The 16,090-nt window shown below is 42.2% G+C and overlaps 1 protein-coding gene across 1 annotated transcript in view; it reads left to right on the forward strand.

The window, feature by feature from the left end:
• Fbxw8 (F-box and WD repeat domain containing 8) overlaps positions 1 to 16,090 on the forward strand; it is a 111,026-nt gene that overhangs the window by 78,845 nt on the left and 16,091 nt on the right. The window contains exon 8 of the mRNA XM_076855167.1: positions 13,073 to 13,200. Within this exon, the coding sequence (XP_076711282.1) occupies positions 13,073 to 13,200 (128 nt within the window). The remainder of the gene's footprint in view (positions 1 to 13,072; positions 13,201 to 16,090) is intronic.

The following is a 16,090-nucleotide window of genomic DNA, read 5'->3' on the forward strand; positions in this document are numbered from 1 at the left end:
AAAGAATCCATTGTTAAGGTTATATCGTTGTTAAGAAATACTGACTGAGCTCTTGCTCTGTGCTAAATGTCTAGTTGGTGCTGGACATAGAGATGAATGAAATATGACATCTGTCTCATGTGGTTCTTGAGTGTGACTTAGCAATATAAAGGTGGTTTTCTCCAGATTGGGATGGATGGATGTTCCTAAGACCTTCTCAATAAACTTGGTGAATTCTGTAGTGATAAAAAATTGTATAAATGAACATTGAAATGTTTTTGTGCATGTTTTAATATTAAAATGATATCCATAATTTATATCATTGCAGGTATGTTGCTTATAAAGAATAATAATAAATGTAATTCTCCTCACTTATAGTGAAGCGCCTCCATAGATCTATAGGGTTTCTCAAGACAGAGCAAAAAGTCTTCCAGCTTAGAGGCCTGTGAGGGTCTGATATTCTATAAAACCATGGCAGGTTTTTCTGCAGAAAGTATTTCTTAGAATGTTATCACTTTTTAGAGAAACTAAGAGTGCTTTTGAATCTCTAGTGGTCCAGAAGGGAGTGACAAAGTTATGAAAAGTAAGTACAGGGAAAGTTAACAGTCAGCTACAGGTAAGGTAGTCATATCACCACTGGGGACACACAAGGAAGGGTTTTGGAGTCAGACAAACCTCAGGCAAGTTACTCATTCAGTTTCCCCATTTGGAAACCGGGACAACACCTACCTTTGTAAGTAAGGTGCCTTGCACATGGCTGGGGCTCTGTACTTCTCCGGCTCCTCCCTCATCTCCCACGCCCACCACTTATGGGGTTGCTTAGTTGTCAGGCAAAGCCTGTGGCAGGACAGTGCAGATGGAAGCATCAGGCCCACCAGAGGGGGCTCCATGTGGAAAGGCAGCCCCAGGGTCCAGGCTGGCTGGGGCATTGGTAACCTTGAGCAGGTGTGGGAGCCACGCTTGTAGCGATAGCAGTCCCCACGTCTTCATAGGATTCATTTTCCTGAGGATTGTTTTGAAAAAATACGCTCAGAATAGAAAGGGTTGGGCCAGTTTAGCTTCCAGGCAGAACAAGTGCAGTAAGTGAACGGGAACGGCCGACTCACGACTCACGGTGCTGTGCGGAAGCCTTTGTAACGTGAAGCCTTCCTGGAGAGGCTGGCACCATGTCCCAGATGTCTCCTGTCTGCACTCACACTAGTGTGGTTTTTGTATGCCAGTGATGTTTGTATAATTTTCTAATTTTCAAAGAAACTAATTAGTATTCTTGAGGCTCTGAGCAAGTTTATAAAACCATTACATTGAAGTGTATTTATGATGTTCATTGCCTTTCTTCTCATTTGGATTTTCAGTTAAACTTAGAGTTTTATTTAGGACCCAATTTTTCTGATGGCTTCCCTGGTTATTAATGTGAAAGTTCCTTCCTGTTGCACCATCCCTCACTCACTGGAGGATGTAAACTGCGAGTTGACTGTTGCATTTATTTGACCTGCACAGATGGAGATGGCTTTGGTTTTTTTGTGCCAGAAGAATCACAGAGTAAATATTGCCCAGCCAGCAACTAGGTTTATTAGCGTTAAAAACCAGTGTGTTTCTCCATTAGCCATGGTTTGTCTTTATCACCAAAGTGAAAACAGTACTGCCATAGAGCGGGCTGCGTGCTTCCCACACATTCAGACAGTTGAAGCCGATGATGTTGTTTTGGAAGAGAGCAAGAGAAAGGGGCCCACAGAAATGGCCTACATGAGTTCGAATTTCAGTCCCACAGAAAATAGTTCACTGTTTTCAAATTCACATAGCACTTTAAACTAGACTAACACAGTATTATAGAGAACTTTGCTTTTAATCCAGTGCATAGATGAATATGATTTATTAATTTACCCAACACTTCAGTCTTCTGTATAAGGCACTGTGTTAGAGAGTGGCCTTTGTAAGTAACATCAATTATTGAGTCGCAGAGATGAGTCCTTCTAATGGATGCAGAGTTACTCTTCAAAGCATTCCCTTGGTGTCTTCTTAATTTCCAGGGCAAACCCCTTGTAGACAGACAAAGGAAAGCGCCAGGTCAGCCCACGTTCCACTGATCACATTCCAAGCTGGGAACTCCAGAGGAGGAAGAGGGTTACAGTTTGTAAAAATGAGGCCTCAAGTCTTATGAGGTGTGTCACAGGCCAGAGCAGCTGTGCAGTGACCTGGCTTCCAGTCACCACTCCTTGGTCCTGCTCAGGAACTGTGCCTACAACAAGGGACAATTGACTGGGCCTGACCCAATTCTAGACCCAGCTTTCTTTAGATCTTTGCAGGTTAGGACTCTGGCCTAGGCTCTACCTACTCTACCTACAGGTGGCCTCTGCACTTGGTTTGTGAACTCTTTTCTCACCTTCACAATAAGTTTTAAAATGCATATTGGAAATGACATGAAAAAAAAAAATACTTCCTGAGTAGCATTCCTTCTGTGAGCCCCTCCCTCACTTGCTGTGCCCTTTCCCCCTTTCCCCTTTCCCTGTCTTTGCTCATGGGCATCTGTAAGTGCTGCCTTGTGCCCATTTTAGGTTTTATTGAAGTTATGGCCACATGCTGAGGACTATGGTTAGACCCTCATGTCTGCCTTCAGTGTGTCAAAACCCTTAGGGGGGCGAGGCCCCCTGTTGGCTCCCAGCCTTTCATTTGCAAGGTGAGCCCTTGATCTAGCCAGGGAGGTACAGTGTGAATGTGCTGTGCTCATTCCCTTCCAGGGACTACAGTAGCAGTCCCTCTTTCCCTCCCATCCAGAGTCCCACCTACTAGAAGAACCTCACCAGCTGATCCGAGCTGCCCTGTCTGAGCTTTTGCAGTTCACAGGACCTGCACCTCACACTTGGATTTTGTGGTTACTGCCTGGCTTTGTGGCCTAACCAGACGGCAGCAGTCAGGAGGCAGGAAGTGGGCAGTTAGAGCTGAGTAACACTAAGCTCTCCTGTGCCTGCAACTCTTTTTCAGCCCCAAAGGTTTGAAGGGGTTTTTCACACATTAGGGAACATCAGAATCCACAGGATTAAAATAGGGATCATTGGCCCACCCAGAGCTTCTGATTCAGTGTGTCTGGGCAGGGCCTGAGAACTGCAGTCTGCGGTGTGCCCATAGCTGCTGTGGCTGCTGCTCTGGACCACCTTTTGAGCAGTCTGTGGTGGAGATTTAAAGAGCACCACTTCGTTGTAGGTACAACAAGTGAAATCTTTCACTCACCTTATAGAATTGTGGGGGTCAGATAGATGGTACATTATTACAGGGTCCAGCGTGTAGGAGAACATTGTGAATATCAGCCGCTATTAATAACCATTTTTGACAGGAATTGGGAAAAGATATGAGAGTACACTGATAAAGGACTGATACCCCTGGGCTGTGCCTCGGGCTGCTGTGGCTGCCTTGTTACCTGTGTGATTTGGGGCAAGTTATTTAAAATTATTGAAGCCTCAGTTTCTTAATGCATAAAATGAAGATAATAGTATTTTTCTGTCTCCCTGTTGGTGGTGTGAGACTCAAATGGAGTGATATTCAGAGAGAATTTCAGTGAAAGGCTGGATGTTATGAACAATAGGTATCAGACACTGTCAAGCAGCTCTCGGTGATGCCATGGTATACTGTATCATGTGATTAAAGGTGGCCAGGCCTCAGGGGTGAGGAGACTTTAGGGGTGGACTATCTGTCCTACACCAAAGGCTCTGGTTATATACTGTAATTTTCAGGCCCCCCCCCTCTTCAAACTGTCATTTATTTCAGTGATCTGACCTCAGTAACATTCTGCCTGCCTACCCTCTTCCAAGCCTTTGTCCACCTCACTTGGGGCTAAGCTGGAAGTCACCATTCTGATCAAAAGAAAATTGATAACCAAGCTGGTTTAATATCCTGTGTTAATTAAGTCTGTAGACTTACAGGTAGTTTTATATTATAAGCAGCTCACTTGTAATATTTTCATTTTAAAATAATGTTTAAGCTCCTTTAAATTTTAAAGAATTCATGTCATAGTTTACAGCCAGTTTTCTCCCAAAGCATAGATTTAATAATAACTCTTTCTCCTGGGGACCGTATAAACGTGGGTAATTGTAGAGTATTTGGAGACTGCATGCGCTCCTTATTATGAGGCGCGGTGAGAGTAAGAGAGGAGAATGTGCAGATGCATAGTCATTATCTCCTCCTTGACCCACCATTCAGGCAGTGGGCACCCCTCTTCATTTATGTAACTGTCCACCAGTTCTCTGTGGTCGCAGCTCTTATCCTTTCCTAGCACTGGGACAGAGACTAAAGAGATCTCTGAAACAAAGCAGAGCCGCATTCTGCTCACTCCGCAAAGCAGAGCTGGCTTCCTTTATGGGCCCTGCACCTTCTGCATGGTAGAGACGAAGTGGGGAGGGAGGCAGTTGAGAGACGTCTGGGTGACTTTTGCCTAGTTTTCCCCTGGGAACGCTTTTGCTCCCTAGGTTCCTTTCAGGCTTAGGTCACAATAGGTGTTGGTTCGGCTTTGCTCTGGTCCTTTGTAGACATCTGCCCACATCACAAAGCCTGCATTTGGCACATCCTGCGTGATTGGCACTGCCTCCCCGGGAAGAGTCCAGTCCTGGAACAGCGGGGGCTGCAGGTGCACTGGCACGTGGTGGGGAGCTCATACAGGCCTGGCCTACCCAGAGCCTGGCGACACTCAGCAGCACCGTCTCGTCCCTGAAATATCTTGGCCTTGTGGGCTTGTCACTCCAATTAAAACTTACACATGAAAGCAGCCCAGGCTGCTCCTCCCTCTGTGCTGAGTGTGTGTGTGCTGTGCCAGAAGCATGTCATGGAAACTGTTGGGGGGCACGTTTCAGGGACCTGTGCTCATTCAGGGAGTCATCTCTTCAGTCCTTGCATCTTGCTGGTCGCTGCTGCTAAGTGCACCTGAGAGGCGAGGTTCTGTTTGCCAACAGAAAGTCACCTTTGGGACGGTGGTGAAAGTCATTTTCCACATGTTCACAGATATGGCTGTGTTACCAAGCCTCACGCTATGACTTATCTCTGGCAAGGACTTACAAAATAGTCTCTCTGGCTGATTGTCAAAAATTACATCATATCGGAGTAAACTGCTTTTAAATCAGACATCCATTATTCATGTATATTAACTGCTTTTTTATTTTTTTATTGGCTGTTTTGTGTATGATTTACTCTTTTCTCACTAGCTCCCTCTCCCTCCTCAATTGTCCATCTTTCTCATTCCTTTTTTAAAATCTTAGCTCATCTGTGAATTTACAGAAGCTTTCACTTACCTTTGTGTGTGAGCATTGATACATAGATACTGCATTTTTGTAGTTAAATTTCACATTTTTCTGGATCATAGTTACATTGAATTAGAATCACACTTTTAGTGGTTTACATGAGTAGATTCTACCCCAAAGATTTATAGGCCTTTATCTTTTATCCTTTTTTTTTTTTTTTTTTTTTTTAAATGAGTGTTCCTAGTCTCATACTTCAAGACTGGAATGAAACTTTACTTGCCACTCAGGAAGCAGCTCCATGCCTTGCCACTGGTGGACAGCTGATTGACTTAACATTCCATTTGTATTCGTGAAGCCTGTCTTTACTACAAGGCAGTGTGGCACCTGCCTGTACTGGACAGGTCCACACAGGTGTGCAGGGCTTACGCATCTGTGTATTCTTTTATCATATGTTTACTGAGCCCCTCTCGTGTGCAAGGCATGGTGCAGATATCCAGAGAAGTGTTCATTCACACAGTATGGTGTGAACATGAAGCATGCCCTGTGCGTCTGCCATCTTTGTAATCGTGGTACATTTTCCTTGTTTTATAGTATTTTCGTTATTGTTTATGGTGTTTGATTGCTTGGAACAATGACTAGAGACTGGAGAGTGTTTACTCTGCTGAACCCCCCAACCAGTGTTATGTGTTATTTTTGTTGGAAGGAGCCAGGATTTGTCTACTTCTAGCACATTTACTTGAGTCTTTGTTCAGTACTCCTTCCAGCACATCAGAATGTTTTTCTGGAATTGTTTTCTGTTTCCCAAAAGTGCTTCCTTTGGAAGGTTTTTTGTTGTTGTTGTTGTTGTTGTTGTTGTTGTTTTTGTTTTTTTTTTTTTTAGTGAGGATCTGTTGGCCTCAAGTACTCTCAGTGTTTTAATCCAAAAACATTTTTATTTCATCTTTAAAAGGTAATCTTCCTGTCTTTTATAGTTCAGGTTCACAGGTACTTTCCCTTAGTCTTTTTTTTTTTTTTTTTTTTTTTTTTGGTGCTGGGGATTGAACCCAGGGCCTTGTGCATGCAAGGCAAGTACTCAGCCAACTGAGCTGTTTCCCCAGCCCTCCCTTAGTCTTTTGAAGACACTGTTGGTTTTGACTTCCACTGGTGCTGCTGAGAAGGTGGCTGCCAGCATACCACTCCGACCCTTTTAGGATTTTTTTCTTCCTCTTGATGCTTTTAATATTATTATCTCTTTGTTTTTAATTTTCTGTGATTTTACCCCAGTGTCTCTAGGTATGGATTTATTTTTTAATTTATCTTCTTTGGAAGATAAATTTCTTGTGTTTCCTTCCTTTCCATTGCAGAAAATTCCCAGCCATTTTTCCTGTTGAAATTTCCTCTCATTTCTCTCTGGAGCTCAGGTCAGATGAGTGCTGGACACTGCTTGCTCCTCTTTTCCATCTCTCTCTGTTTCATTCTGGGTAATTCCTCAAATCAGTCTTCAGTTCACAGATTCCCTCTTGGACTCATCCTTCTTCTTGTTTATATCATCCATTGACTGTAATTTCTATGATTTGTTTTTCAAACCTACTTAATAAGTTTTGCTAAGTTACATTCTCTCCCTCTTTTATCTATCAACATTTTTGACATGCTTGTTTTGTTCTGTATTTGAAAAATACCTAATATGCTTGGAAGTCTAATTGAGCTTGTTTTTTTTAAATATTTATTTTTTAGTTATAGGTGGACACATTATTTTTTTTCATGTGGTGTTGAGGTTCGAACCCAGTGCCTCACGCATGCTAGGCGAGCAATCTACCTCTGAGCCACAACCCCAACCCTAATTGATCTTGGTTTTGTTTCTCTCACTTAGGATAAATTGCTTTTTTCTGGTTTTGGAATTTTTTTTTTTTTAACTGTGAGCTAATCTTTGGCTGATCTTGATTTATAGGTCTCTTAAGGGGTCTGGGTGGAGGTTGTCCTCCTGAGAAGATTCTGCCAGGTACTGGAATCATGTCACTGAACTGAAAATATTTGAATCACCAGGCTTGGGTTCTCCTGGCCATGCAGATGGTGTGAATTCCACCTGAACTCATGTGAGGGCACACATGTGATCACAGCTTGAGTTTTGTCCACCCTGAGCTGAAGCTGAGGTGGACAGATTTCCATAAGGTGAGCTCTCTCCACCAGTAGACAGATTTTTTTTTTTTCTTTTTCCTCCTTGCTTGCTTTTATCTAAGTGCCTAAAAAGGCTTGGCTTTATGGAGAACATTTTCCTTTGTGTTGGCCAGACCCTTGGTCTTCCATTTCACCAGCTGTTTGGGCTCCTGACACTGGCATGAGTCCCTGGCCTAACGTTCACTCACCTTTCTGATTTCAGTGCTCTCGTCACTTTTGGCTCCTCTGAATTTCCTTAATTTCTTATGAGTTAAACAGAATGTCTGAAGGCCTGTCTGATAACAGGTAGAATCGTATCCTGTTTTTTAGCATTGTTTTCTAGGCATGTTAGTTTGCCATCTTGTGAGCAGTGGAATCTCGGGACTGGATGCAGTTTCAGTTTCCTAGAATGTAGATATGATGACCAGGTATCTGTGCAGCCTCCCTCTCTTTGGGGAAGGGTGAAGCAGTTTCTTTGTACAAGCCAAATATCTGGGCATGGAAAAATGTGTTAAGCATTAAAAGGAATGTTAATCTTTATTGGGTTCCTAACTGAGGGTGATTTCGGTGTTTGGCTGGTATGGAGTCCCAGTTATCTCCAAACGCCAATGTAAGTACTTAACAAGATGCAGAGAAGGTGTAACTAATATAGTACCTGGCACATCCTGGGCCCTTGCTGCATGCTGCAGGAATGAATGAATGATAGGAGTTTCACTCCAAAGGAGTTACTTAGAGTCTTAAGTCTTGTAGAATGTTCTCCAGTGTGTGGTGCAGTGTTTGTAACAGAGCTGCACCTGACCTAACTTCAGAGTCTCCTTGGGGACTCTCCCATCCTCCATGTTTTAAGACTTGGAAGAAGATAATGCATGGTTCAAGATGGCCCCATGAGAACACCAGATGAAGCATGTAGACAGTAAATACCTCCCACCCTGACAAGAGGGGAGAACTCTGTGTGCTGAGGGCTTCTTCAAGAAGAGAGCACAGAGTACACTTGAGTGGGTGGGAAAAGAGAACATGAGGTTTACTGGCTCTGTGCTCCAGAATTTGGCTTCTGATCATGACTTTTCCCCCCAGAAGAGCAAAATATATGTGGTAGTGATGGAGGAGAGCTTTCAGGGAGCAGAAAGGAAGAGAGGTAGACCATGTTGTCTTTAAGGCTGTCCATCAGGTCTTCTTCCTGTGCCTTTTAGCCTCTGTTCTGCTTCAGTTCAGTCCAGTGTCTCCTGACCTTTGGCTTTGTTACTTCCTTTTATAAAATGATAGTGGACAAATTTAATTTGCAAAGCTTTTAAAATGCTTCAGTCTCATGAGGAAGTTACCTGCCCACTCCTGACCTGCTTGGAGAGGCTGTGCTGGGGTTCTGAGGTGGTCTTGGTGCTACTTGGTGCTGGCTGGTTGTAGGTCTCATGCCTTTGACTATTTTGGTAAACTTGAGAAAAACATGCACGGAGTTCCCTTCTTTGTTCATCAGAATTCTAGGCTGACAGGGCTCCATAATTTCTTCTGGATGCAAGGGTTCATATTCACTTTTGAGGGTAATGTCAGTGCCAGATTTAGGAAGAGTTTGCAGTGCCAAACCCCATTCTTGCTGAGCGAAGAAGGAACTGGCCTGCCTTGGACTTACCCCATTACAATGATAGTGGCCATTTCCCAGCCCTTTCCATTAAGGTTTGGAAAGTAACATCTGGGCACCCCAGAGGATCCAGGTCACATGGGGAGGATGCGGGCCCGCTCAGGGCAGCTGCTGATGCTTCCCAGATGTTGGGCCTGGGGTTGTTGCCTCCCTTCTGAGTGTACTGCCCCTGCTGCTTGAGGCACCAGCTGCTAGGATGCAACTATTCGGTGGGTCAGTGCGTCTCCACAGAGAGGTGGTCCTGGATATAGAGGAGCAGGACAGCTGGTGGCCGGCAGCAGCTGGCAGAGGCGCAGACTCTTTCATCTGGCAGCAGACTGAGGCTCCTGCACGTCATCTGTCATCCCTGTTCATTCCAGTGCGTATTGCATAAAAAGTGACTAATAAATATTTTTGACTTGCTGTTGAATGAATTATAGCATTATATGTGTTTTATCTTAAAAATTCAGAAACAACCCAAATATTCACTAATATAGAATTTTATATGCCGAGAGAAATTCTATGTAGCCATTTAAAATAAGATCTGACTGTAGTTGCTGACAAGTGAAAAAACAAATCGTAAAATAATAATCCATGCAGAGAAGAAAATTTTTGGACACATATAAAAAGAGAGATATCCAACATTGATATATAAAAGTCTAAAAGTATATATACCAAACTGTTAAAAGTGGTTTTCCCTGAGAGATGGATAAACAAAAGACTACCACTTTGTTTTATTAAGTAATTCTGTTATGTTAGAATTTGATTCAAGATGTAGCATATTTGAAATCAGAAAAAAAATTTAGAAATAGATTTCAGAAAAATAAGAATAATTGATAAAAATTGAAAGTTAAGTTTCTAAGGCTGGGATTTATCAGAAATAATTCAAGATCTCTAAGGGTAAAAACACCATAAATAGAGGAATTTCTGCCCAAGTTCCTTCTGAAGACAATGCTTTCAACCACACTGTGCCTTCTAGGTCTAGTGGAAGCCAGAGAGCAAGGAAACATGCCCAGGGTCTGTGATGACATCCTGCATTTCCTGTAGGTAACACCAGTCTCAGCATGGTTTAGCTGTTTTGGATAATTCTTTTTTTTTTTTTCCTTTTCTTTTTTTAGTTGTGGATGGACCTTTATTTTATTTATTTATATGTAGTACCGAGAATCAAACCCAGTGCCTCACATATGCTAGGCAAGCGCCCTACCACTGAGCCACCATCCCAGCCCTGTTTGGATAATCCTTAAAGAAACATCTGATGCCAGTAAAAATTTGCTCTGTGATCACTGCTGAAGTCCTCCCATAATATACATTTGGTACTTAAAAGAAAAAAATCTCCAACAATATCTGTTGACTCGGTGGCCACCAGCATAGCGCTTTCTTCAAGATTGGGGAGGTCTGGGTAGCTTTTTTCTTCTTTTCAGCATATCTGTACACCCTGAGAATGAGTCAAGTGACCGTGGGTTGAGATGCACCCAACTAGGGCAATAAAGAGAAAAATTAGTCTAATGCATGGTCTTAACAAGAGAGAGTGCGAGCATGAATAATTAATCTCACTAGTCTGTGGTAGTCAGATAAAATGAAGTCCCATTTGCTCAACCTTATTAAAAGAGAGAGAGTGTGGAGGGAGGGAGGGAGGCATGGTAAAGGTCGTTAAGGGACTTGTAACGTGGAAGAACCGCCTTTGAGATGGTAATGTGTTTTCTAATCTCTGTGGTCTTTAACTAAACGCAATGATAAAGGTACTCTTCGGGTAGTTCTGATTCCTTGAATTATTGAACATTTTAGAAAATACTTGACTCTTGACTGCTGACTTAGATGTCTTCATGATGAATTTGCAGAGTCTTTTTGAATCACTCAGAGATGATTCATCTACTTGTCAAAAAAAAAAAAAACTTCTAGAAAAAGTAAAGACATATGAATTGACTCCATATCAGATTTCCAGGCTTGCATTTACCTTGTTTATTTTACTGACTGAAGACCCACCTTCCTGCTATAGAAGTTGAAGTATTTTAAAAACAAGAAAATTATTCCAAAATATTGAAAACACTGTTGATGAGTAGGAGCACAATATTGCTTCTTTTAATTATACATATTTTTGTGTGTGTGTGGTGCTGGGGATTGAACCCAGGGCCTTGTGCATACAAGGCAAGCACTCTACCAACTGAGCTATATCCCCAGCCCTAATTATACATATTTTTAATTGAAACATAGTTGTTGTACATATTTATAGGGTACAGTGTGGCATTTCAGTTCACTTATACAATGTATAATGATTAAGTCAGAGTAATGGCATATCCTTCAGTTCAGACATTTATCATTTCTTTGTGTTTTTAATACAAAGAAATGTTAGGGGGAAGAAATCTCTATTAGGAGCCAGGCATGGCAGCACATGCTGAGGCCGAGTCAGGAATGCAAATTTGTGGCCAGCCTGGGCAACTTAGCAAGGTCTTGTCTCAAAATAAAAAATTTAAAAAGGGTTGGGATATAGCTCAGTGGAAGGAACCCCTGGTTTTAATCCCCAGTTACCAGTGGGAAAAACTTTTTTTGGTCATTTTGAAATACTCACAGAATTAATATACACCACCAGGTTGCTGTTTTTAATTTTTTTTCATTCACTTCAGGAGTTGATTTTATTTGATTTTTGGTTATTTGCTAAAGATAAAACATTTCTAGATAGAATTATTTCTATGTTCTTATATGGAATAATAATCTTATTTTGGTTATTTTAGAATTGTTAATTTTTTCTGAGTCATAAACTTGTTTTAACTACATTTTAGTTTATTCTCTAGTCTTTATGGATTAAGAAGGCATTTTGAATTCTGAAATTGTCATCTCTCCTTCTAAATGCTGTTAGCAATGGTTAATTAGTATTGTGGTGATATTTCAACTATCAGGAATTTCCAAAGAGTGGCTTGTTAGAAATGTGTGCTGACAATGAAATTGATGGTTGTCAAAGTGGAGACTATTTAATTTATTATTAACTTCTCAATACCAACATAAAAATCTGCACATGGGTAAGTGATAAATGTATAGGTTAACAAGAAAAGAGCATGTCATTTCCATGTGTTGCTGACAGGAGAATTTCTATACAAAAGAATACAATTAAAACTTTTGAGTTTGGTGATTGATTTTAAAATATTTACCACATTATTAACAGAATAGATAGTATGGTCGGAAGTTGGTATGTGTTCACATTAGTGAGGCAGCTTTTGAACTGAATTTTGGGGCAAGGACTGTGTCCCCAGCACCTGCCACAGTGATCTATATTTAGCATTTAATGTTTGTCAAATTAAGTTGAATTGAATTGCTAAGGTTTTTTTTTTTTTTTTTTTTTTTTTAAGCAAAAGACTTGATCTTTGGGGGAGATTCTTGTGAATCATCCTTTACCCCTATCCCACCCCAACTTTTCCAGGGGGAAGGCACAGAAGTGTTCCAGAATGACAGATGCCCTGTCTAGAGAGCTCAGGCATTTTCTTATTTGCTTCCATACCTTACAAAAGAGAGCTCCCCAAAGCAACAAGGGAGAGTTGGAAGAAGAGTTTGGGTTTGGGTTTGCAGTTCAGTCCAAAGGAACCATCTGGGGGTTAAGTACAGGCTTCATCCTCCTGATGCTTGTACTGTTCATGCTTTTACCTTATGTGGTGCAAGTACAGGAAGAGAACCCAAGCTGGATCCCTGCAAGCTTCCCCATCACTTGTTCAAGTTCCCATTACTTCTAAATCAGAAGCAATCTATGACCCTTAGTTTCCGTCCTTCATTTGCTCTTGAAGAATTGGGAAACGTGGGCTGGAGATATAGCTTAGTGGTGGAGCACCTGCCTACCATGCACAGGATATCTAAAATTAGTATTCCTAATGTTCCCACTTGGCATTTCTCTCTGTGTCCCATGAATTTGCACTTGGCCTGAGCTACTCTTTGGATTTTCCTCTCTTCTTTTCTTTGCATTTCCTGTTGTTTTTTCTATTGGCCCTACCCCTCTCTTTTGAATAACCTGGAAGTGGTCAGGAGATGAAGCAGCAGACCACCTTCTTCAACAGGACCTGAGTGGAATGCACATGCCCTGAACAGTGGTGGAGGGATGTGATCTGAGGCACTGAGCACCCGCATGTTTTTCTTCCTCTTTCAGATCCTGGTGTACAGCCTGGAAGCTGAACGCTGCCTCTCAAAGCTGGGTAACACACTCGGTGACTTCACTTGTGTCAACCTCAGGGACAGCCCTCCCAACCTTATGGTCAGTGGCAACATGGATAGGAGGTAGGTCTGAGTTGGACTGCAGTTTTGGCAGACGCCTGGCCCCCAGCCTCCAGGGTTCTGGTTGGTGTGCTGCTCACACTCTTCTGTTCTCACCCTGTAGCTTTGCCCACCTGAGTTCTGACCCATCAGATCCATGGTCTTGACAGAGACCCCAGGTTTGTATTAGGTAATAGTTGGATCTCACTACTCCTCTGCTTCATTTCTGAAGCACCATGGGATGGCTTTCTTTTTAGCCAGTTGGTGGACACAGTTGGTGGAAGGTCCAGCAAGACCACTTGGAATATCCTTTGTCCCCCTGCTGCAAAATTTCTTTGGCATTTAAAAGCTCACTTTCTAATATTAAAAACAATAACCTAAGGGATGAATCATGTTCAACAAAACAGGGTTGCCTGCCAAATGATGTCAAGAGTGTGTTTCAGAGCACTATGGTGTCCCTCTGGTGATGGGGGAGAAAAGAGACTTGATGTGAACAGATTCCAGTTTCTATTTAGCTGATTAGCAGCCTTCTCTTTAACACATTGGCTTAGAGAGTCAGATTTTCCTGGTAACGGGTCCAGTGCCAGCCCCGGACGCTCCAGGAACCATCAGCATGAAAGGATTAAAGTGTTTGAAAGACCCTCTGAGTCCAAATTTTAGGTTTTTCCTGTTCCCCACTCCCTCTCCCCCCTGTCCTTTCTTTTCCTTTTCTTTCAGCCTTTTTTTTTTTTTTTCTTTTTGGCTGGTTATCTGCTGTGTCTGATCCAGTACCCTGAAGAGAGGTAGTGTGGCTGGAGGCCAGGGTCTGCTGGCGCCCCTCCCCTGGGCCCGGCCCCGGGCTGCAGGTGGTGGGCTGCTCGGTGGTGGGCATCAGCTCATGAGGCAGGCGCTCCTCCTTGCCAAATCCCAGACCTCTGTCCCACCAGTGCAATAGCTTGCAAAAATAATTATTTTATTAAATAATATTTTCAGTTCCCAACCTTCACCCATCTAGCTTCCCACCTCCAGTTTAGAGCAAAAAATGATGTGTGTACGCTTCATTGGAAAACCATATTCTTGTCATTTTGTTTTTCTCAAGGTCTCTGAAAGTGGTTGATATTTTGATGCTTAAGCATTGAACTCTTGAGTTCAGTGTGTATCCAGTTTTTCTCTTTAAAATCTAGTCTTGTTAAGTAGCCCCTACACGTGGCTCAGCAAATGAAACAAATCAGATTGCTCCAAGCTTATCTGATAGAATCTTCACACAGGAACCAAGTAGCTACTTGTTTTCAAAAGAGCAAATGTAGAGGGCTTTTGGGGATATCCAAATGGAAAGGCTTGGGATTGTAGATTAAGCCCCAGATTTGTTTGCAGTGTGAGCATTTAGGTGTTGAGCCACAGTGAGACTCACGGGAAACCCAAATGGTATTGCAGAGAAGAGACCTCTGCTTGTGCATAGTGTAGCTCAGTTAGCTCTAAGAAAATGGTGAAAGCAGACTGTCCTGACCATGGTGAGCTGCACATCAGCTTGTCAGTCAGGAGTCCTTCGTGCACCTGGTAAAGCTGCCTTATCATGCATCCACTGCCAGAAGAAGAGTCACATATATAGTATGAAAGGCCTCTCTGGTCAGTTTGAAGCCCAAATTTGACCATGCTAAATAAATTTCGTTAGTAAACTGGTGTTGCATTAAAAAAAAAAAAAATCCCTCTGTCCCTAGGGATGAAAAAGAATGGTGATTAAGAACTTGGACTGGGTATCCAGCACAGCATTTAGACAGGGCCAGTCCTAAGACTGTTTGACCACTGCCCTGCATCAGGGGCTGACCTTCACATGTAAGAAAGCGCTATGAATCAGAATCTTAAGTCTTCAACAAGCACTTGAAATACAGGATTAAAAATACTTTGTTTTGGGCTGGGGATGTGACTCAAGCAGTAGCACTCTCGCCTGGCGTGCATGCGGCCCGGGTTCGATCCTCAGCACCACATACAAACAAAGATGTTGTGTCCGCCGAAAACTAAAAAATAAATAATAAAATCTTTTCTCTCTCTCTCTCTCAGAGAGAGAAAGAGAATTTCAATATTTATTTTTTGAGCCACATCCCCAGCCCTCCCTCTCTCTCTCTCTTAAAAAAAAAAAAAATACTTTGTTTTGGGGCTAGGGCTGAGGCTCAGTGGTGGAGCACTTACCTAGCTCATGTGAGGCTCTAGGTTTGATTCTCAGCACCACATAAAAATTGATAAATAAAATAAAAGCATTGTGTCCACCTACAACTAAAAAATTTTTTTTTAAAAAGTATTTTGTTTTCAAATAAAAATTGTACATTTGTAAAAAGGAAGGAATGCGCTTCTAAAGGTGGTAGAGGCCTAAGATCTCTACAGGCCTAAGATCTCAATGGACATGCACACCAAAGTTCCAGTGCTCGTGTTTTATTTCAGAAGGAACAGGGATCAGATGCTGTGAGAACTATGACCTTGGCTGTCACTAGTGACTGATATGATTTTCAGAACCCCTGGAATCTCCCTGTTTTATTTAAAAATCTAATTGCCTCTGCATTCTCTTAGTACTGTGTAGAGAACTTGAGAATGAAATGGACTCTAGAGATACATAAAACTGTCTGTGGTTAAGGCAAAACTAAAGAAAGTCATTCTTTAAAAGTAAGAAAAGCAGTTTGAGTAGTTTACAAAACCTGGATGGGGTTTTATAAATTTGTTGTTGTTGTTTGTTTTTGTTTTGGGGGTAGGGAGGGGAAATAGGCTAGGTATTTCTTCATTTTTAATTTAAGCCTATCACCCTTTCCAGAAAGAAAGCACAGGGTAAATAGAGTCTGATGGGGAGGGTAAGAGAGTGATTGGGCTGAAACTGAGTCGCTGTTAGATTGTGCTTTTTTTCTTGCTGGGAGAGAAGACCTGCACCGTGAGGAGGGCAGGCAGTGTG

This window comes from Callospermophilus lateralis, chromosome 1 (assembly GCF_048772815.1).
Source record: "Callospermophilus lateralis isolate mCalLat2 chromosome 1, mCalLat2.hap1, whole genome shotgun sequence".
NCBI classification, from domain to species: domain Eukaryota; kingdom Metazoa; phylum Chordata; class Mammalia; order Rodentia; family Sciuridae; genus Callospermophilus; species Callospermophilus lateralis.